Source organism: Gambusia affinis, linkage group LG23 (genome assembly GCF_019740435.1).
Source record: "Gambusia affinis linkage group LG23, SWU_Gaff_1.0, whole genome shotgun sequence".
In the NCBI taxonomy this organism is placed as follows: Eukaryota; Metazoa; Chordata; class Actinopteri; order Cyprinodontiformes; family Poeciliidae; genus Gambusia; species Gambusia affinis.
Window position 1 is genome coordinate 16,310,378 of NC_057890.1, and position 22,096 is coordinate 16,332,473.

General features: G+C 37.5%; 3 protein-coding genes across 4 annotated transcripts in view; 2 read left to right on the plus strand and 1 right to left on the minus strand.

Moving 5' to 3' along the window:
- The window catches only part of si:dkey-97m3.1 (fatty acyl-CoA reductase 1), a 56,967-nt gene extending 48,050 nt beyond the window's left edge, over positions 1–8,917 (plus strand). The window contains exons 9-13 of the mRNA XM_044108695.1: positions 2,156–2,223; positions 4,146–4,317; positions 4,401–4,530; positions 5,238–5,365; positions 6,232–8,917. Coding sequence (XP_043964630.1) covers positions 2,156–2,223; positions 4,146–4,317; positions 4,401–4,530; positions 5,238–5,365; positions 6,232–6,394 — 661 coding nt within the window. The 3' untranslated portion in view covers positions 6,395–8,917. The remainder of the gene's footprint in view (positions 1–2,155; positions 2,224–4,145; positions 4,318–4,400; positions 4,531–5,237; positions 5,366–6,231) is intronic.
- LOC122826610 (endoplasmic reticulum-Golgi intermediate compartment protein 2-like) lies at positions 6,410–16,241 on the minus strand. Of its 2 annotated transcripts, none has more exons than XM_044108697.1 (14): positions 16,078–16,241; positions 14,828–14,961; positions 14,636–14,744; positions 13,912–13,958; positions 13,760–13,827; positions 12,718–12,758; positions 12,526–12,627; positions 12,354–12,449; positions 11,372–11,427; positions 10,929–11,027; positions 10,124–10,221; positions 9,882–10,041; positions 9,385–9,464; positions 6,410–9,300 (listed from the first exon to the last, which is right to left on the minus strand). In XM_044108697.1, exons 2-14 carry the CDS (start codon positions 14,931–14,933, stop codon positions 9,235–9,237), a joined length of 1,128 nt encoding a protein of 375 aa, XP_043964632.1. In that variant the 5' UTR covers positions 14,934–14,961; positions 16,078–16,241; the 3' UTR covers positions 6,410–9,234. The 2 variants fall into 2 exon arrangements, with proteins under 2 accessions (XP_043964632.1, XP_043964631.1); XM_044108696.1 differs by having other exon boundaries at positions 9,882–10,044.
- A 3,253-nt stretch (positions 16,242–19,494) lies between these two features.
- kdm7aa (lysine (K)-specific demethylase 7Aa) overlaps positions 19,495–22,096 on the plus strand; it is a 33,661-nt gene continuing 31,059 nt past the window's right edge. The window contains exon 1 of the mRNA XM_044108709.1: positions 19,495–19,651. Coding sequence (XP_043964644.1) covers positions 19,554–19,651 — 98 coding nt within the window. The 5' untranslated portion in view covers positions 19,495–19,553. The remainder of the gene's footprint in view (positions 19,652–22,096) is intronic.

Sequence of the window (22,096 nt, forward strand, 5' to 3'; positions counted from 1 at the left end):
CTTAGCTCCTCCACCCAGGTGGGGAATTAGATTTTTACTTATAGATTATAGATTATGGACCAATCTGACTCCTTTCCTCTCTTCCTTCCTTTTATCTTCAAGTCCTTTGTTCCTTCCTTCCTCTACACTTCTTGTCTCCTATTTTCTTCTTTCTTTTCTCCTTCCTTAATTTTTCTTTCTTTCCTTTCTTGTTTCCTTCATTCTTTTCTCTTAACTCCTTGTCTTCTTTTTTCTTCCTTTCATGTGTTCTCCTGTCTTTGCTTGTTTCCTACCTTCCTTCCTCTACAGTCCTTGTCATTTTTTTGTCTTTCCTTCCCTTTTTTCTTTCTTTCTTTCTCTCTTTCTTTCTTTCTGTCTCTACTCTTTGTCTCCTTCCTACCTCTTTTTTTTTTCTTCATTTCCTTGTTCCCTACCTTCCTTGTCATCTTTCTTTCTTCTCTCCTTTTTCTTCCTTTCTTGAGTCCCACTTGTAGTTTTTCTTTTCTTCCTTCCTTGCTTTCCTCTCTTCTAGTTTCTTGTCTCCTTTTTGAAAATTTAAAACTGAAATATTTACAATAAATTCAAAAACACAAATTGAACTTATATCATTTATTTTTCACATCTGGAAAGGTTTGAAGCGTCACCATGAAAATGTTTTGGAAGCTTCATTTAATGTAAAAATCTGATTTTAGGCTGAACAGACGCAGGGAAACCCTGTTGGTGACTAAAATGTGTCAAATCTGAAGAAGAAGAAAAGGTTTAAAATTCGACTGTAAGCAGGAAAATCTGCTGCAGGTTTAATCTGAAGCGTTTAACTTCTCCTTGTCCTGTGAGCTGGAGGTTGTGATTCCTCCTCCGGTCTGGAAAAGTTTAGTTCAGTTGACTCAGACTGAGTCAGACGTTCCGCTTGCAGGGAATGAGTTGGGAAAACGCAGCCGCTCCCTTTTTTAAGGGCTGAAGATTCCAGGGAAACTGAAGATTAACAGCTGCTCAGCGCCCAGTTTAATTTGGGCTGGTCCTGGCAGTAAAGGGCAGATTTAAGTTTTTTTTAATCTGATGAAGGATCTGTTTCTACTGCTTTATACTTTAATAGCAGGATAATCTGTATTTAAGTCCAGACTTTGACTGGGCCACTCTAAAACCTCCAATTTATGTGAGAGAGTCATCAAGAATCAAACAGAATTGGGACTGAAACAATTAATTGTGATTAATTGATCATTGAAATGGTCGGTAACTTTATTTAAAGTCGATTTAAAGCAAAATATTAGGGTTGAAGTTATTAATTGGATTTTTTTTGGCTGCAGATTCCTCCTGTTATAAAAGTAATCAAGCGTTCCTTAAACAAATGCCATGTTGCTTTTTTGGCAAGAAAATTTTTATTTTCTTAGTTAAAAATTCAATTTATGTCCATCCATCCATTTTCTTTACACCCTTCTTCCCTAACGGGGTCGGGAGGGTTGCTGGTTCCTCTCCAGCTGTGTCCCGGGCGAGAGGCGGGGTTCACCCTGGACAGGTCGCCAGTCTGTCGCAGGGCAACACAGAGACATACAAGACAAACGACAATTCACACACACACTCACACCTAGGGAGAATTTAGAGAGCCCAATTAACCTGACAGTCATATTTTTGGACTGTGGGAGGAAGCCGGAGAACCCGGAGAGAACCCACCATGCACAGGGAGAACATGCAAACTCCATGCAGAAAGACCCCGGGCCGGGAATCAAACCCAGGACCTTCTTGCTGCAAGGCAACAGCTCTACCAACTGTGCCACTGTGCAGCCCTCAATTTATGTATCTTTGCATTTTTTAATGTATTTCTATATTGTGTAAAAAAAAAGTGGTTAAATAAAAAATCTGCAGATTGTGCCAATTTGACTAGTTGATTAATCGTCAGAATAATTGATAACTAAAATAGTTTGCTGGAGCCCTACAACAGATTTAGTAAAAATGTGGTTTACTGAGGAGAAAAAACCTAAAAATAAATGTTTATTTCCATCATTAATGGAAATAAACATTATAACATCTTGTGGATCAGTGGATCTAATTTGCTGTTTTTTGTTCCACAGGGCAAAAAGTTTGGACGGTTCTGTTAAAATACGAACATTTTTCGTGTCTAAAACAGACATGAATCATATCTTAAGACACTTTTGGACCGTGCGTTCTCTTGTTTTTGCAGGCCTAAAACGGCTCTGGTGTACAACTGCACAACCGGCAACATCAACCCGTTCCACTGGGGGGAGATCGGTGAGTTCCTGCCGCTCTGATGCCAACAGCGACCCGCCGCTGCAGCTCGATGCGGCGGTTTGGGTCCATCGTCTCAGTTCGCCGCTTTGTCACAGATCAATCAGCCGCCTCTGACTCTATGTGGCTGCCATGACGCCTGGTTGTGGAGGATTAAGGCTGGGGAAGGCTGCCACCTGCTGGACAGACATAGAAAATGTCTGGAAACTCTTCCAGACTGGATGTTTACTGAAGCAGAGATTAATTCTCATCTGTAGATTGTGGACTCCCTCGCTAAATAACATCCCAGACTGTCGTTAAGGATTAGTCTGTAGAAATGTCAGAGATTAACCCGGTGATTGCTAATTAATTCTTCTGTTGAGGGGAAACGCTCGTTTATAATCCTCCGTCGTTGCTGGACTGCAGCAGCTGAAGGAGTTCCTCATTACCGAACGACAGTCAGTTTATCTGCGTTGATCTGAATCTGATGACATGAAACCAACGGAAACATCTGGAAAAACATCTGAAATCCCAAACTTTATTCCTAATTCTGTTACTGACAAGAAAAACTATAGAGACTCATCTGTCTATCCATCCAGTCATTTTCTTTTCTGTTTTTTTTATTTTATTTTTCCAACCATCCGTTCTTCCCTCCATCCACTTTCGTTTGTATTTTAAATCTAATTTTAAGTCTAAATCGTCAAGCCAAATCAAATCGATCCCTTCGCTGCTTCCGCTCCCACATTAACAAACTTCCCGCAGGAATCACAACCAGATGGTTTCTGTAGATCCAGATGTTCCAGATGTTATCGATCTGCAGCAGCTGTCACCCCAGATCCGCTCATCTCGGCTCCCCGCAGCCGCCTCGCTTCTGTTGGCATGGAAACGAGGCCCAGTCTGTGATGTAACATCTCCTGGTCACATGTGGACACTGGACCGTGTGTCATGATAAAGGTCAAAGGTTACCGTGGGATGTTAGGATCCTTGTGAGAGTCATAAAGGCGGTGATGAACGTTGCACTTTAAAACCGTCGTCGTGGCGTTTAGCCTGGTTTTGTTGCTGCATCAGGGAGGCAGAGATTAGCGAGGATTAAAGGAAACGCAGAAACCTTCTGTTCCCTCGGGATTTCACAGGAAACGCTTCCCAAAGACATTTTTCATTATCTGGATTTAAAAAATATTCTCCGCTCACCTCATCTCTCGATTCAAACAAAGATGAACTCAATAAAAAAATTCAGAGATTAGAGCTGCAACTAACAATTATTTATTAATTATTTGAATAATAAAAAGAAATTAGCATATTCTGTTAGACAATATTAGAAATGCATAAAAAATATCCAAATAATTTCTTCTTTCCAACAAGAAAATAAACATTTTATTGCCTGAAAACAAAAGCGCTTACTTTTAGAGGATGCTTGATCACTTGCAAATTAATTGATTAGTTTTTTAATTAAATCTTAAATTCTGCTGAATTGGGTGTTTTGGTTTTTGCAGAATTTGAACAAAGAGAAACTCAAATGATTCAAATGACACTTTACAACCAATTTACACAGGATTTTTTATCATCTTAAATGCAAAATGTATATATTTCTGTACAGTTTTTTCCTAATTTTTGATTTTGTATACTCCAGTTAACAATTATTAATCATACAATTATTTCCATAAACAATTAATCCAGTTAATAATTTCAGCCCTGGTCTTCATCCTCCTTTATTTAACTCCTCATCATTTTCTTCTTTAAATTTGTTCCTCATTAAAACGACTTGTTTGTTGTCAACATCAATTATTGAGTAAAAACAACAAATGAAGATTTGTTCCAGTTTCTGACGTATGTTTGCAGCGCCAATAATTGCAAAATTTTAGAGTCTGTATAACGATTAATCCATCACCAAATTAGTTGATTTCAGTAACTGATTAATGGTTTTGTGTGTTTTTGTTTCCTGACAGAGCACCATGTAATGTCGTCCTTTAAGAGGAACCCGTTGGAGCAGGCGTTCCGCAGACCCAACGCCAACATCACCTCCAACTACCTGATCAACCAGTACTGGATCCTGGTCAGCCACAAGATCCCGGCCTTCATCTACGACCTCTTCCTCCGGCTGTGTGGACAGAAGCCGCAGTGAGAGCAGCAGATATCCGTTTCCTCGGTTTGCTCCGTGACGAAAATGTTTGTCTGCATTGAAGGTTTGTGCTTCCCTGCAGGATGATGCGCATCTTCAACCGGCTGCACAAGGCCATCCACCTGCTGGAGTACTTCAGCAACCAGGACTGGGAGTGGAACTCGGAGAACATGAGCATGCTGATGGGCCAGCTGACCCCCGAGGATAGAAAGGTCAGCCTGAACGCCGTCCATTCACACCCCGGCACGTCAGGTTGAAGCCAAAACCGGTAAAAATAAACGTGGCGATGACGACAGCGCCGTGTCTCACAGAGACGACGTGATGTTGTTCTTCCAACCAAAACGTTCAGCTGGTTACCGATCAATAATATAATCAGAACTGAAGATACAGCAAACGCTTCATCTGGATGAAACGGCTTTAAAATACAATCCCAGATCTTGTTTGTTTTGGGGTTTTTTTACAAAAAAAAAAAAAACCCAACAGGTTACAATGAGAGAAAATATTTTCAAAAACTGGCTGCTATTTCAATGATCTCTTCTGAAAAACTAAATATTAAGACGCGGCTCAGAAAACAGTCATTATGTCGGCAGAATAAAGTCCTAAAGTTACAACAAAAAAGTAATTTCATTAAGAAAAGCTCTTCTACAAATATTAATATCTTTAATCTGATGTGTTAAAAGATGAAATTTTGTAAAACTTATCCAAAGTTTAACTTCACAAGATGCTCAACATTCCTCATTTAATTTTTTTACTATTTATTACTTCATTCTCCTCATATAAAGTCTTTGTTCTGGAAACAATAACTCTTCATTCTCACTTTATTGTCGTACGACTTTATTATAACATTATTTTGTTTTATTGAGTTTCCCTTTGGATCCAGTGAAGTATTTCTGAGTTTAAATTGAATTTGTTTTCCCAGACATTTAACTTTGACGTGCGTCAGCTGAACTGGCCCGAATACATCGAGAATTACTGCATCGGCACCAAGAAGTACGTCCTGAACGAAGACATGTCCGACATTCCTGCTGCCAGGCAGCATCTCCGAAAGTAAGTCAACTATAAGAATATACTTTATTAGAATACTTTTTGATAAAACCGTACCAATTGGATGTGTATTAAATAGGTGGAAGGTACTTGATGATATAAAAAAAGCTACAGCTACTGAAGGACAAAGAGCGGAGCACCAGTTGCTATGGTTACTCCCGCCATTTCTCTGTGAAGTGGGGGAGGGGCAATCCTTTTTTTTTGTTATTTAAATGTAGATTTAGCTTTTCATCAAACAGTTACTGTGAAAATGATGCATTGAATGAAAAACATCTCAAATATTTGATTGCACAACTTTAGGTGTTTTTAAAAAGGTGGAAGTTGCTTAAAGTTACTGAGGGACAAAGAGTTGAGCACTGGTTGCTATGCTGGTTGCTATGCTGGTTGCCATGGTTTTTCCCTCCTTTTCTCCATGGAATGGGCAATCCTTTTTTATCTTACTGTATTTGTTTAAATGCAGATTTTGCTCTTTATAAAGCGGTAACAACTGGAGGTGCATTAAATGGTTGGAAGTTTCTTGATATAAAACAAATAAAGCTACAGAGACACAGAACCGGTTGCTATGGTTATTCCCGCCTTTTCTTTGGGATCATTTTATGTAAATTTTGCTTTTAAACAAACAGTAACTCTGTGAAAACAGTAAGTCGTCAGAATTGTGTTGCACAAACGTTTGGAGATGTAAAATTTTCATGTTTTCTGTAGAAGATGTGATTATTTAAAGAAAATTCATGAATTTTTTTTTGTCTTTTCTAATCAACCCTAGTTATGTTTTTAAAAACCTGCACTATTGGCTACCCATTACTGCAGGTCAAGGGTTAAATGAAAGGTCTGGGTTTGGACCTTATTGGTGTCTTGTGGTTGTCCTCCAGGTTGAGGAACATCCGGTACACCTTCAACACCCTGCTGGTGGTCTTCATCTGGCGGGTCTTCATCGCCCGCTCCCAGATGGCCAGAAACATCTGGTACTTTGTGGTCAGCCTCTGTTTCAAGTTCCTCTCCTACTTCCGTGCTTCCAGCACCTTAACCAACTGAGTCTTCCTCACAGCCTTGAGCTGGAGACAGGCAGCCTTCGCCTTCAGCTGTCGGCGGTAAAAAAACAAAAACTCAAAACCAAAAAAAGTCACCTTAAACTCAGACGTTCCAGACGTGGACAAACGGGGCTCTCTACACGGACGTCTGCGGCTGACAGAAGGAAAATAACGAGGTCTATTTGCTAAGTAGTTACTGGTTGAGTTGGAAACTTGACATTCCCGGTCAGAAAAACCCTGTCCTGCAAAGAAAGTGTTGTCTTTTTATTTTCTACCTAATGTTTCCTTCAAAGTGGCCAATTATATATGCAACAATACGCCTTCTGTGTGACTTCCCACTTCCTTCCCTGACCTCCTGCCTTGTGACAGCTCTGTTTTCCATACTTGAAATGCATCATTGCAGCAGAGGTGGACGAACTCTACGAAGTTCTTTTTATTTCATTTTGTTTTGTTCTCAAATATGTCTTGCATTATGTGCATCTACTGCCTTTTTAAGATGACAGTCCAGACGATTTTCCCACACATGACATCAGAACGCTGAGACAAGCTGGGCTAGCTTCTGGCTAATGTACGACCAGGATGTCTGAGGGAGAACCTGAATGCTCATCTGCTTTGTTTGTACAGCTGTTTGTACTGAACTGGGTTTACTACTTTTACATCTTTATACTTGCACCAAAAAAGCAAGTCTGATTGTGTGTTAGACCTCAGCAGTGTGGTTTATATAAATAATAGTACATCAGAGTGGAGTTTATTTATATAGCGTAGTACAAACTGTAGATGGGTCTTTACAATGGTCCTAATCAGGGTTTTGAGAGGATAACCTCCAAAATTTTAAAATAAAGTGCAGTGGATCCCCATTGTCCCCTTTAAAAACACTCAGCTACCGACTTTAACAGCTAAAAACACAAACTATATCTTGATTTGCACTGATATACACGGTGGAAACTGTTTTAGCATTACCGTAAAAGCTAACGTCTACATTCTTCCATATCTCCGCTCTTGTCCATTGGCGGCGCTGATCGGAAAAACAAAATGGCGACATCTGAAGAGCGTCTCTTTGATTATTAATGTTTTGCTTTACGATACAGAAGCTCAGTGAAGGGAAGCTTCAAAAACTGGTGGTTGAAATTTAGCAGAAAGAAGGCACTATCTTTGTCCTGACTACAAACAGAATGCTAGCTAACTAGCACAAGCTAGCACTGCGTTGTCTGGGTAAACCTTGCCAAGTTCCTGCTCGGCAATCATTCTAGGTAAAAATATTGATTCATCGATGCTTTGCAGTTCATTTTTCCAATTAAATCTAATTTCGGAAAAGCCTTGGAATCAGTTGGATATCTTGTTGCGCAACAGTGTCACTAAATCAGCTCAGTGTCGTATAAAACAGTTCTTCATCTTGAGTTTATTTCCAAATATTGGTGAGCCTTAAATTGTACGTATTAATAACCTAAATCAGCCAATCACAAACTAAATCAGCTGTTCAGATGCTCAGATGTTTCCCCCAAATCAAAGCTCACCGCTGCTGTTCGTCTGAAGCTAAAATGGCCGCTGTTCTAAATTAACAGTTTGACGTCATTTCTGTGGCATCAGCACCAATGAAAACTATTGGCGCTCCTGTACTGGACACCAGCTGCACTCCGTCGAGGTATTTTGGGTGCATTTTCTTTCAGACAAATTAGATTTACTCTACGAGAAGATTCACGTTCGGAAAAAAAATCTACAAAAACCGAATTGCGAACAAGCGGAGGTCCACTGCACTGGAGATGAATGAAGGATTATGGTGCATCTAAAGCTAAAGAACTCAAAGCAGTTTAAAAAAATATTTGTCCAATAACAATCACATAATTTATTGGGGTGTGGAGAGTGTTAAGTGAACGTTTCAGAAAGTGGTAACCATTGGCAACAGTTGTGTTGCTAAATACACTTTGAAGGAGTCCGAGTGCACAACCATGAGGGACGCCACTTCTGACAGAATGGAGAATCGCTGCTATTTAAGGGAGTAGACCCATTTGTTTGCAGTGGTTGATATCTAGTTTTATACGAATAAAACTTTAGCTTACCAAAAACTTGTATTTGCTGAATCATTGCTGTATTCACAGGACCACAGAGCTTCCCTCCAACTACAAGAAGTATTTAACGTGAAGTCTGAGGAGAACTGGGCGGGCGGTGTCCACTACTTTCAAACTGAATGAGATTTTATGGGAGAATAAGGGAAGAAACTAAGTGTTACTGCAAAACTCTGGATTTGTTGTGTGTCTGCGTCGGTTCGTGCTCGGACTGCGAGATGAATCTGTTTTGTCAGGTTGTCCCCAAAGAGCTACAGGGCTATCTTCATGCTGTCATCCATGTTTGTCCGTTTGGTAACAGCACTGTCTTTGTTCACTCAAAATGCGACGCAAATGGCAACACATAACCGAGAACATCTTATTCTCACTGGTGTCATTTTTGCAAATTGTTTGACCACTTGTGTTCCCCGCTCTAACCAGATTCAGTCTGCTTGGCAAAACTGAAATAAAGAGGATAAAAAGCGCATCTGTGCTGCTGTCTGTTTCACAAATGTGGATTTTGTTTCTTTTTCAAATTTCCTCCTGCTGGTTGGCACTTTACGTTTCAAGGGATTATCTCAATTTAAAACAACTAAAGATTTTCTTTGTTTGCATTCTTTTAATCTATTAAATAACAAATTATAAGACACCATTTTAAGCAATTAAAACTCAAATTTGCAGCCACTAAAAACACAATTAATGCAGTTACTGGGGGAATATTTAACCTACAGTGCAATGAAGGAGATGAATTTTACTGAAACAAACATCTTCCAGAGATGATGGTCTTTAGGTCACAGTGAGACTAGAGCGCAGCGTTTCCCACCAGAAGAGGAGTTTGGTGATTGTTCAGGTTATTCAGCTGCAGCTCCTGCAACAGATTCAGTGTTTAAAGCTTTTAAACGCTTCTACTGATGCGTGTGTTCACGTCCAGAACCGAATCCACCGGACTCACCTGTCTGGGTCTGTAGGCGCCGAGTCTAAAGCGACAGCAGACGATGTCGAAGCAGAACCCGACCAGGCTGTGAAGCATGCCTTCAAGCAGGAAGACGGGTTTAAAAACAACAGAGTATTTTTAACATGCATGCAGGAATTGTGGGTGATTATTCAAACACTGATGAGTTTGGTGGCAGCGAGAACATGAAATGGCTTTGATTTGATTGGATGATGAAGGAAACATGGAACCAGTGGGCCAAAAGTTCAGCCTGAAGAATTCAGGATAAATACAAATCAGCAATTCAGAAATAAAGTGAATTGTTCATGTTAAAACTTGATAAGTTCAATTCTGGAATAAATTTCAGGCAAATATAATAAAGATCAGACAGAAACCATGGATGGATGGATGGATGGAGGACAGATGGACGGATGGACGTTTGGAGGTCCTGCTGTGTGGCTGGACAGAGTGTGGTCCTCCCAGGCTGCCGTAGCTGGTAAACATGGCCGCCGACTCGCCTGTGGTGGAGAAGATTCCCCCGACGATGCCGCAGAGCCGCACCAGGAAGCGTCCCAGCGCCATGTGCTGCTCGCTCACAGTCACCATCAGGGAGCTGGTGTCGTACTTCACAAAGATCCCCGAGACGCCATGACTGCCCGCCGCATGGTTGATCACCCGCTCCTCACACACACACACACACACACACAAAGTTAGCACACTCACTCAGGTTCACCTGAAGCAGTCAGGCCTGGCCACTCACTCGCTCCGTCACGGAGAACTGGTGTGTGTCTGCGGAGATCAGGTGTGTGTTCAGCTTGGTGGGAACCACTGTGATGAAGTACTGGTACATCTGGTTATCTGCAGACCGAAGAAAAACAAACAAAATACATTTTTGCTTATTTAAATTAAAAACTGCCTTTTACACTACAAAAAACAAAATCTTACAGAGTATTTTTGGTCTAGTTTCTACTGCAAATATCTTCGTAAACTAGAAATAATACAAAAACTAACTTAGAATTAACTTTTCAGCGAGACAGGGTTAGCTTCTTTTAAGTAAATAATTTCTTAATATTTATTTTTCAAAACCAATACTTCCACTGGTAGATTGTCACCTTTAACAAGATATTTTCCCCATGCCGTAAGTGAAATAAGTTTCTAATTTTAGTAGTTTTAAGTCTATAGTTCTTGAATATTGATAAAAAATTTCATTGGCAGATTGTTTTTATTTATGGGAAAAATGTCGTCTTATCTGAAAATATTTGTACTTTATATATTTTGGTATCTGAAACATTTCGAAAACCTCCCGAATGTTAATTCACAAATGAGCAGAAACTGACACCGACTTAGTAACCCCAGGGAAGCCTAGCCTGTTACCTAGCAACCACAGCAGAGTTCCACCCGTTACCTAGCAACCCTAACTGAGTTCCAGCAGGCTTGCTCAAAATAGGCAGAACTGACAAGAATAATTTTGTATGAAAAAGATTTACTGCACAGACGTCTTGTAATCTGTTCGGTCGATAAAAAACAAAAGGCGCCATTTTGTCTCTCAGATTAAATAATCTTACTGTTGTAGGTGATTTTCTCGGTGCCGTCCAGAGGATTGATTATGCCTGGAACCTCTTCGCCAAAAGATAAATGGTCAATTCGATGGGAGAAGTTATACGCTGCAGAAAGACGAGGAGACAAACGTTAATCTCTGTTAGTACACTGCAAAAAGACAAAGTTTTTAGTGCAAATATCTTACTACGCTTAAAATAAAGCAAAACTAAATTAGAATTAACTTTGTAGCAATTTATGGGAGTTTGTTTTAAGTCAATACTTAGTACTGATTTTTTTTTTAAGTGCTAGTTAGAAGTGAAATGAACCTGCCAGACATTTTAAATTACAATATGGGAAAAATCCTCTGTTCCACTGGCAGATTATTAAAAATATTTTCTGTCATTTCTAAAGTTTTTCATTAAGAAAAAAATCCATTAAAATTGGACCTGGTAGAGAGGACAATTCTTACCCTCATGACTCACAAAAGCAGCGATGTGAGCGTGGCCCTGCGGATGGTGAATCGGCCTAAAAAAACACTAAATGTTAGTCAGGAGATTAACCCGACGGGTGTTTTTCTAACATTTTTGGAAATATAATATCAATTTAAACAGTACAAAAAAATCAAGCTAATGTAAAGCTAACAAAATGTTTTCCTTACAATGTAATAAATAAATAAACCGTGCAAAGTGAAAACACAGCAATAAATCCACCTGAGAATTAAGACAAAGAATCCAACTAAGTATGTTTTTGTTTCTAGTGCAAATATATTACTGCACTGAAAATACAACCAAAACTAACTTACAGGTAACTTTTCACCGAGATATATGAGCTTGTTTTAGGTTAATAATTATTGGATATTGATCAAAACTATGAGTAATACTGACATATGAGATTTGCCAGTGTAACTAGTATTTTTATTAATATTCAATAATTATTGACTTAAAACAAACTCATATCGTGGTGAAAAGTTTTTGTCTTATTTCAAGTGAACTAAAATATTTGCACAAGAAACTGAACAAAAATACTTAAGATTTTATGTTTCTACAGTGTAAAATTTTCCAGGACGTCTGTTTGTGTTTCTACTGCTTCTAAAAATGACCCAAAAGAAAAAAAAAATGTTTTTGGCAACAAGTTTAGAATTTTGGGTGTCTGAAAATTTTCAAAAACCTCCCAAACTTTGAGTCATAAATAAGCAGCCCGTTACCTAGCAACCCGAGTAGAACTCAGCCTGTTGCCTAGCAACCCTAGCAGAGTTTCGGCACATTTGCTCAGCCAGTTATTAGTTAGTCACCTTAAAAATGCTAAAACCATCTACCAGGGTGTTTAATATTTATACACCTTTGTTCATTTTTGTTGTTAAAATGGACTAAAATCATTTTCTTTTCCAAAGATGAAATTTTAAATATATAAAAAATTTATATCTAAACATTATTTTCTGCAGATTTCCTTACTTTCCTACTGTGATGTGTAGGTTTCCTGCCACCTTATTGACGTAAGCGTGTCCGTGAATCCTGCAGGCGTTGGGCGGCTCGTTGGGAGCGTCCTCCCTGAAACCCAGACCACACGTCAAATGTTTTCGCTGAGTCATGCTTTACCAGCTGCCTGGTCTGAACGGAGACGAACCGAGGCGGCAGAGCGGTGGGCGCTCCCTTCAGCGGCGTTTTGTACAGAACCTCCTGCAGAGCGTGCTCCTCCCTCAGCCGGCTCTGAAGGAGACACAACGTCCTGAAGGACAAAAACAAGCAGAAAACCAATTATGCCATCTAATCCTTCAAACATAACGCTGAATACAACGCTGATTCAAACTTCTCTTACCTTTGCCACAGCCTCTGTTGTGGGGATAATTCAAAAATAACCTGATTTAAAAGCACAAAGATGAGGTGAGCAAAAGATTTTAATGATTTCTTTCATCCACTCAATTTTCTGACTGGATGTTTAAATCTAGGAAGGGATATTATTGTCACTTGGAGGAACTGAATGTGTGTAACTGGATGTTTTTTGGGTGGATTTGTTATTTATTTTACAACAGGATAAAGTTAAAAATGAATTGTAAGGAAAAGGTAAATATTTTATTCAGTGACTAAAGTTGAATTATTACTAATAAAGTGGAAATAATGTCTGGAGGAAAATGTTGACTGCTGAATTGATGAAAAAAATCTTTAATTTCATTCTAAAGTAGGAAGTTGCTTTGTTTACACAATTCCTTTTTTCTACAGTCGGGTAATTTTGACTTATTTTGTTTTCATTTAGTTTTTTATCTTAAAGATGTAAGCAACAACAACTAAAATATTTTTTTCTCAAAGTGTCGCAAATTTCTTTCTTTTTTTATATTCTAAATGTCTTGCTATATCGAGTTGTTTTTTTTGTTGTTGTTAATGTTAATTTTTCTTGTTAACGTGTTGCCATATAATTAATTTCCTTAGTTTGTTTCATGAATATTTGAATTTATTTCTTGGATTATTGTCAGGCTTTTTCTCTCTTTGATTCCTTGAGTCTTAGTTCAGATTCCTTTGGGTTAATTGGTTTCCTCGTTAAGTTTTCCCGCTACTCTCCGTCCCACAGCTGTTTCATGTCTCCTTTAATTAGCTCATCTGGTTCTTTACAACCTGATCCAGTATTTAAGCTCCTGATTTATCGTTTTTTTCCTTGCTTATTTTGAATTTAAGTTTTATTTTCCCTGGAAAAACAGAGATTGGTATACGTCAGGAGTGTCCAAAGTGAGGCCCATGGGCCATTTGTGGCCCTTGAAATTATTTTCTGTTTGGCCCAGGACCACAAGTAAAGAATAGTACAACTGTTTTTGATTGACAGATTTCATAAAAATGTTGTTTATTGACAACCAAACAGGTGAACTCACAGGTTCGTACTGCAGGCCGTTGGATGTGATCATTGTTTCTGCCAGATCCAAGATGTCTGCTCCCACATCTGCAATAAAAACACAGAAATAAATTCTGAGTTCACACATTTAAACACATTTAAACAGTTTAATGAAGAGAGTCAGCTACTCACGCTGGCATTTCATTGCTACTGTGACGTCCACGTTTATTCTTAGCTTACTGTGGTCAAGAAAAAGACGTATTTAGCATTTTATATCACACGTTTTAACGTTTAAAAATGTTAAAAGTTGACAGGACATTTGAAAATTTGACAGTGTGTTATTGACTGGGCTATTTACAATACTGAAACACCGACGATAGTCTTTAAAAAAAGGCAATCAAAATTAAATATGATTTTAAAAAAAGATATTACCTAAAATGGACACTATATTTCTGCTTTTATTTTTAATTGTCACTTGTGGTCCTCCATTAAAAAAATAAAATAAATGTAATTCCTTGGAGACATGTTTTAGAAAAATATGCAGAAAAGATTCTGCTGCTTTGGTTTTTATCATGCTTTAAGTAAACAAAGCTTCAAAAAAACAAATACCTTTTACTTCTAAGTACTTTTTTTCTGTCAACACTTTTTGTTTTTCTGATTGACAGGTATTTAAATATTGTTTATTTCTGTACTGGTTTTGTCTTGTTTTTTTTTCCACCAATGTTTTTTCTTTGGAAAGGTTGAAAATGAAAATAAATTTAAAAAAACCTTTAATTTTTCTGCCAGGCTTAACTTCCTAAACCTGGCGGAGGAGTAAGTTAAGCCTGGTGACCCGCCAGGCTAATAACACTTTGGGGGAAATCCTGTATTGTAGCAAATCTCAATGCAGCAAGCTAACGTATCGATAAATGCTAACCTGGAAAAATCCTTGTCAACTTGATATTCATACTTCATCCAAGTGTCTCTGTACACAAAGAACTCCAAGATGGCTAGAACCGCCATGGCGCTGAATGCTATGATGGACACTGCGGAGGAGACAGATGGAGTGGTTACTCTTGGTTTGTGTTTCGGGAGCCGGTTCTGTTTGGTTTCAGGGTTCTGGTCCCACCTGTCCCCCCAGATGCAGACGTTTCCACGTAGCTGTCGGCCACTTTGGGGAAGGCGTCCAGCTCCTTCACCAGACTCAGGGCTTTCCTTCTGGACAGACGCCTCATCTTAGCGGTCAGGACGGCTTTCCAAATCCTCCAAACACAAAATGTGTTTAAAACTAATCTACATCGTCATTTAAAGCTGCAGTCTGTAACTTTTATAAGGATATTTTGTTACATATTAGTTTAAACTGTCACTAAATCTGACAGTATATAGGACAGAAAAAATGTGATAAAATTGCCTGCTCAAAGTGATGACTACAAAACAACCAATCAGATCCAAGAGTCCAAGTCTTAGTGCTGTCAATCTCTTCCTATCCTACCCTGTAGTTAGCAGAGCCTGTTGTTAATGCTAAGGCTCGTTAGCGTAACCACAACTGAGACTAAATAAACCGGTTTCCTGTAACTGTAAATCCTTTCTCCGCTATTAGCACATTTAGCAGAGCGTACTTGAGGATGATTGTCAGCGCTGGCTCTGATTGGTTGTTTTTGGTCAGAAGCGGTGCATTTTTAGCAATAGTAGCTCTGGGAGAAACTGGAAGATATTGATCTTTTCACAGATTGTTTTAGATATTATTGATATTAATAATATAAAATTTAATTTGTATTTGTTTACATTGATTAATTTAATTAATTTTTAATTAATTTAATTAACTGTTGCACTTTCTATATCAATATATACATTATTTCTTTACTTATTCTCATTTATGGCAGTCTTTTACCGCCTTAAAAACTTAAGCTAAATTGGAGGGAAAAATTATATATCCTGACATTTTTTTATTTCAAATACCCTTTACTCACCTTTCTGCAGACTGAGTGTCTGCAGAAATGGTTGAATATTTATTCCGCAAACATGTTTTATTTTAGTACTTTATTTAATAATAATAGAAAATTAATTAATCTACCATTAAGAGTAATCAACCACAGAGGTTTTATGACGCTACCAATAAAAATACTTAATTCGTTTATAGAGTCGCAATTAATAATGGTTATTAAACATTAATTATACCATTTTTAATTGTGTCTGGACGACATAATGACAGGAAGACGATTTAAAAAAAAAATTACAAATAAAAACTAAAATTGCAAGTTTGTTAAAGGAGCAGACTAGCATTCAGGGTGGAGATGTACATAAAAGTGACCGTTAATGGTCCTTTTCACATGTAAACAGCCTTCGCTGATGTAACGTCGCTGTTTTTTATCATCTTACCTGTTTTATCATCCGGTCGGTCTTAAAATCAGCCCTCAGTTTCCGTAGCGACCAGCAAAGTTACAGTTGAAACGACATTCGGTTGTTTTAAACGCAACATATCGAAGGATGTTAAACCGCAAGAGGCGGAGCGGGCAGTGGGTCGCCTCCGTCTGCTACGCCGTTACGTGATGACGTAACACTGGTGCTGAGGAGAGCGTGCCCGGACTTATAAACAGTAATATATAATATCACCAGCAGATGGCGTCTGAACACCAAAATCTAAAATTTTTTTAGTTAGTGAAACAGAAAATTTAGTTTAATGTCATATATATATATATATATATATATATATATATATATATATATATATATATATATATATATATATATATATATATATATAGGCATTTCTATATGCCTATAAAAATTTTAATATTACACAAATAGAACCTAAATAAATCGAAAAATTAGATAATTTGATTTATTAAAGGGAAAAAATCAAAATGTTTTCTTTTTGTCTAATGTCTTGTCCAAATACCTCAGTTAATGTAAAAATTAATTACGAGAATAAAGTTATAAAATTGCCAGAATAAAGTCAAAGCACTACGATGATAAAATGGTAATAATATGATAATAAAGTCTTATATTACCCCAATAAAGTTGTAATATTATGACATTACTCTCATAGGCACTGGTTATAGTGAAATATTCTGCCAATGGAACAAGATATTTTAACTTATAATAAAGAAAAAATGTGATATTAAATTAAATTAAATAAAATGCTAATAATATTTTTTTAATAAAAATTAATAAATTATTAACTTAAAACCCACACTGAGGTACTGCAAACAAAAATTTTTTTTATTTTATGACACTGTGCAAAAATACAAAATCTATTTTTGGACTTTTACTAGTGCAAATATTTTATGAGACTTGGAAAAACAACTAAACTAATTTGCAAGACTTTTAGCAACAGACAGGAGCTTGTTTAAAGTCAACAATTTCTTAATATAGATTTTTAAACACATAGTTCCACCGACAGATAATTTCACTTATAATTTGTATTAAGGAATTATTGCTCCGATATCTTGCTAAAAATCTTCTTGTAAGTTAGTTTTGTTTCTTTTCAAGTGTGGCAAGATATTTCCACCAGAAATGGAGCAAAATGCTTTGTTTTTCCAGTGTGTTAACTGATTTAATGCTATTTTTCTAATCCAAACATATTTTCTTTGCAGTTCACAGTTTGAGTATGTTGCACTTTGTTCCTTTAAAACATTCTCAAATCAGATAAAAATAACCGATGACGATCTTCTCTAGCTAAGTTCAGCTAACTGCTAGCAGCTCTGAGAACTGTTTACATCCATAAAGTCAACATTGTGCAGATGAGTCTTCATGCATCTTCCGTGGACGCAGTGGAGCTGCGCTGCAGAGCAGCACAGATGGATGTAAGGGGGGATGGGTGCTGTCAGCTCTCGGATCAGGCTGTGGGTCGGTGGTCCCATTGCTATTCAGCACGCAGGCACGTAGGGCATGTCAGACATCCTCCGCTGAGACACGCTGAGCGTCTGCGTTGTGTTTTGACTTTTTTTTAAGCTCCTCTGAGCTGCTCAGGCTGAAAATGGATGCTGTAATGTGTGCAGCCATGCAAATATTCAGCGCTGGAATGAGTCAGAGAAACAGCTTTTGTTTGCATGTTTGTAGGTTACAGATAAATAACTGCTGATTATGCATAATGGGGTTCAGTTTTATTTTATTCTAATAAGTCTAATTGAATATGGGTCTAAATTATTTAGATTAACTTCTAATTGTATTTAAAATTATCATTTTATTGACAGGTAAATTATGCATTTGGATTCAGACACCTAAATAAAGTGACATAAATGGATTAATTCAATTTAATGTAATCTATTTTTTAATATGCCTGAGTATTTTATTTATTTATTATTATTATTTTTTTATTACTAGTATTTTACAAGTAACTGAGTTAATAAAATTTCAATGTTATTGATAGGTAAATTATGAACATTTGTATTGAGTTTTCTAAATAAAATAAATTAATCTGACTAGTTAATTTTATTTTTATTTTAATATACCCAGCTGAGTAATTGAGTTAATAAAATTTGAATTTTATTGATAGTTAAATTATGCACATTTGGATTTCAGTACATAAATAAAGTAAAATAATCAAATTAATTTAATTAAATTTATTTTTATTTCATTTTAATAAACGTAGGTGGGTACCCGAGTCAATAAAATGAAAATGTTATTGATATTTTGAATCCAGGGATCTAAATAAAGTGACATATTATTATTTTTCTAATTTAATTAATTTATATTTATTTTATTGTACCTAACTGAATATGAAGCTGAATGATTCTGATGAACTAATTTTATTTTCAACATTTTAAAACGTTTTGTTAAAAAGAAAATCTGATTTTATAGGAAAAACGACAATAAATAATGAAAAATATATGCACATTGACTCAATACACAAAAATCTACACTAAATTATACAACATTGAACCAAAACTCGACAAAAATTCACAATGAGATTTGGGTTTTGGTTTACATTCCTCTGTCCCGGGGCTCACTAATCCCTGGTTGTACTATACAATACTATATAAGACTGGTAGTCATGTTTTTATTTTTCTATATTTAGTAAAAAACTAAAATAATTAAGGAAAATAAACCTCAGTTTGTTCTTGAGAAGAAAGATCATGACAGTTTTATTATGTCATCCTTTCTTTTTGGAAAAAGCCTATTGTTTGTGTGCCTACATAGACAGATGGAAATGAATAATTTGGAAATTGACGTCAGAGATGGGCTTCAATAAAACGGAGGATCTCGTAACGGTTCGGTAATATGGCAAGGCAATATATCATACAATAATTAAAGCGCCTCAAGACGTCAAAAGATCTTTTTTTTCACGTCTGTTGATAACATTGACTTAAAACATTTATTAGTAGATTAGGAGACACACCTACAATATATATTTTAGTGTGACAAACTTTATTATTCTGATGTTATTTTCTATGTACTGAACCATTTGGAGGTCAAGAAGATACAGTAAATGCTAAATATAGATATACCTGTATTAGTTTTATTAGTTTTCCTTTGAAAAAATATACATTAGGAAAATATTTCTAATACCTACATTTAAAATTTTTACAGTTTGCTCGTAAGTATGTTTTTGTTTGTCTCACGATTTTGAAATATTAAATCAAATGTTGAGATCAGATATTCGGTGCTTTAACACGAGTAAACATATGTTGATGAAGTACTACTTTAAATTTATTACAATTTTTGGACACGCTTCCGGCCTCAGATTATACGTTACAACGCTCTGCCATACAGCTCTGTCCTCGGCTTCATCCGGATGCCCCGTTATCACCTCGGGTGTTTCCGGATGCTTAAGTTCTCACCTCGGGTGTTTCCGGACTGTGGGTTAAATCCCCGCCCGCTTCATTCCTGCGTTGTTTGGGGACAGTAGGAAGATGGCGGCGGCCCCGCTGTACTGTGTCTGCCGGCAGCCCTACGATGTGAGCCGGTTTATGATCGAATGCGACACCTGTAAGGACTGGTTTCACGGCAGGTAGGTTGTTTGGGATGTCTTTAACGGACGTGGCTCGGTGAAGGCGACAAACACTGGTTGTTTAGTAAGTAAAGCCGACGGTTTCTTCGAGCGGTGTTGACTGGTGGCTAACTTAGCTTGCTAACACTAGCGGTGGGCGACGGGGGTTTTAAATCGTCTATTGACGCTACTTAACAAGCGAAAGTGGGGTCGCGATGTCTTCCACATCCTTTTGAGCTTAAATAGGTTTTCGGTTGGACACATTAAATCACCCGACGTGAACCTGGAGGTCTTAAATCCCCTCACAGTTGACGTTAACGAGTTAAATACTTATTTTGAGTGTGGATGTTAGAAGGAGACAGCGCTGTGTCAGTCAGCCCGAGATCAAAAGCTTAGTTCAGTGATCGGAACATACAAAGCCTGCAGGTTTCTCTTCATAAAAATATTACAATTCACTGAGATTTATAGCATGAAGTGTTAGAAAACTCATTGCGTAGCTTCAGTCTGTCTGACCTGGTTATGAAAAGTGAACTCAACCTTTAGAGTTTACTTTAAACTTAGTTAGATTCACCTCAGTCCGTAGTTTGTGTTTGTTTGGAAACACTCTGTTGGGGTTTTGTTTACTTTACAGACACTTGTAGAGTTGTTTTTATTTTCAAGAAAAAATACATGTTTTCACATAATGTTTTTAACTAATTTGTTAGAGACCCAGGGGCTTGTTATGATTGGGCTTTTTGATTGACAGCTGGAGAAATTTAAATCCCTCTTTCAAGCTGAGGAGCCACATGGCAGGAGCCCCCTAGTGGCTGACAGCGGGATAATTTAAAGGACCCAAAGCATGTAGTTGTCCTCCTATTACTTCTATGTCCTACTTTCCATTTCCTTTTTGATTTACTGTTCTCATTATTATCTCAAGTGAGTTACTGTTGCGTGAGATTGTCATATGATTCATATCGTGTGGGTGTTGGTTGCATGAATTTATTGTTGTGTAATATGACCCAATCATCTGTATGCTTGCTATCCAACATTTTACAAGTTAGTCTAATACCGTGAGCAACTTTGGAGATTTAAAATGCAACATTTTATGGCATAAGAAGACGTATTTGGTTGCTTAGTTGTACAGGATGTATGGCTGCAGCTAACGTTATTGGTTATTCAAATGATTAATTGATTAGTTGGATAAAAAACTGCCACATTCTGCAGATTTTTCAGGCAATTATGTGAGCTTATTTTATACAATATTAAAAATACATAAAGTAAACATTTTATTGCCTAAAATGCAATAAGTGAACGCTTGATCATTTGTAGATAGACAAATTTTTGATTTAACTGATTCATAATTGAATAGCAAAATCTGCTTAATCGGAGATTTTTGTTTTTGTCAGATGAAGCTAAACTATGCCACTATTAGTTCTGGGTAGAACATATTTTTTAAATCTTAAATAAAAAAATTTATATATTTTTAGAAAGTTTTGCCTGTTTTTTTCAGTTAACAATTATTCATTACTAAATTAGTCGATTAATCGCGATTAATTGTTAGTTAAAAGTAATAGTCCAGGTTGTAGTAGTTGTCCTTAATTATTCCTAACGGACCAGGAGGATCAGGGCTGTTGTCATAGATTTTATTCACTTTCTGCAGTGCTCACTTTTTATCTCCGTGGCCCTGAGGCTGACCTAAACCATCTATTGACTCAGCCTGTGTGGGTGCATCTCCACAGCAACTGTTTATGAATACAACAATCTGTTTCTGCTCATGCTGAAATGACGGAAGCCGTTGCGTAACCAACCATCGGGTGTCCTGCCAGAAAACTTGGCTGTCACAATTCGTGGCTCTCCGGAGCCAGAAAACACTCGCTGTGTGTGTCATGTGCCAACACGAAGGAAGGAACAAACGTTCCAGGTTCCCCCATTGATGACTAATGGGCACAATCGCACAGGGCGCACCTCCAAAAGCGGTCGCTTTTTCAAACCTCTTTCCCACGAGCCTGGCCAGAAGGAAGGGGGATATTCTCTGGCAAGTCGATTGAGTGGAAATGAGAGGAGCTCAGACTCCCAATTGCTCGTTTCTCTGCTTGTTGGCTTGGTTCGTGTTCGTGTGTGTGGGGGGAACGTTGTCTTTCTCCCTCAGTTGCTGAAGTGTTCCCTGTTTTTCATCACTTGGGTCTTTGGTATCCAGGTTCTGGGGTCTATCAGTGCCAGACGAGTGAACGGCGATGTCACCAGGCAACAGAGAAGTGTGTATTCACCTCGATGCACCCCGTCAGTATTTTCTCAGCACCAATATCTCTGGGTAGTTTTGTTTGGTATTATTTCTATTTGGCATGAAACCTTAGGTTTTAACAAGGAGATGGAAACAATTATTTGTGAAGAAACGTTTTCCAGTAGCTCACCTTTTGACGCTTCTGCTGCTTTTCTGTGTGCTCTTGCTGTTGCCACTGGTTACATTGCTCTAAAAACCAATTTTTG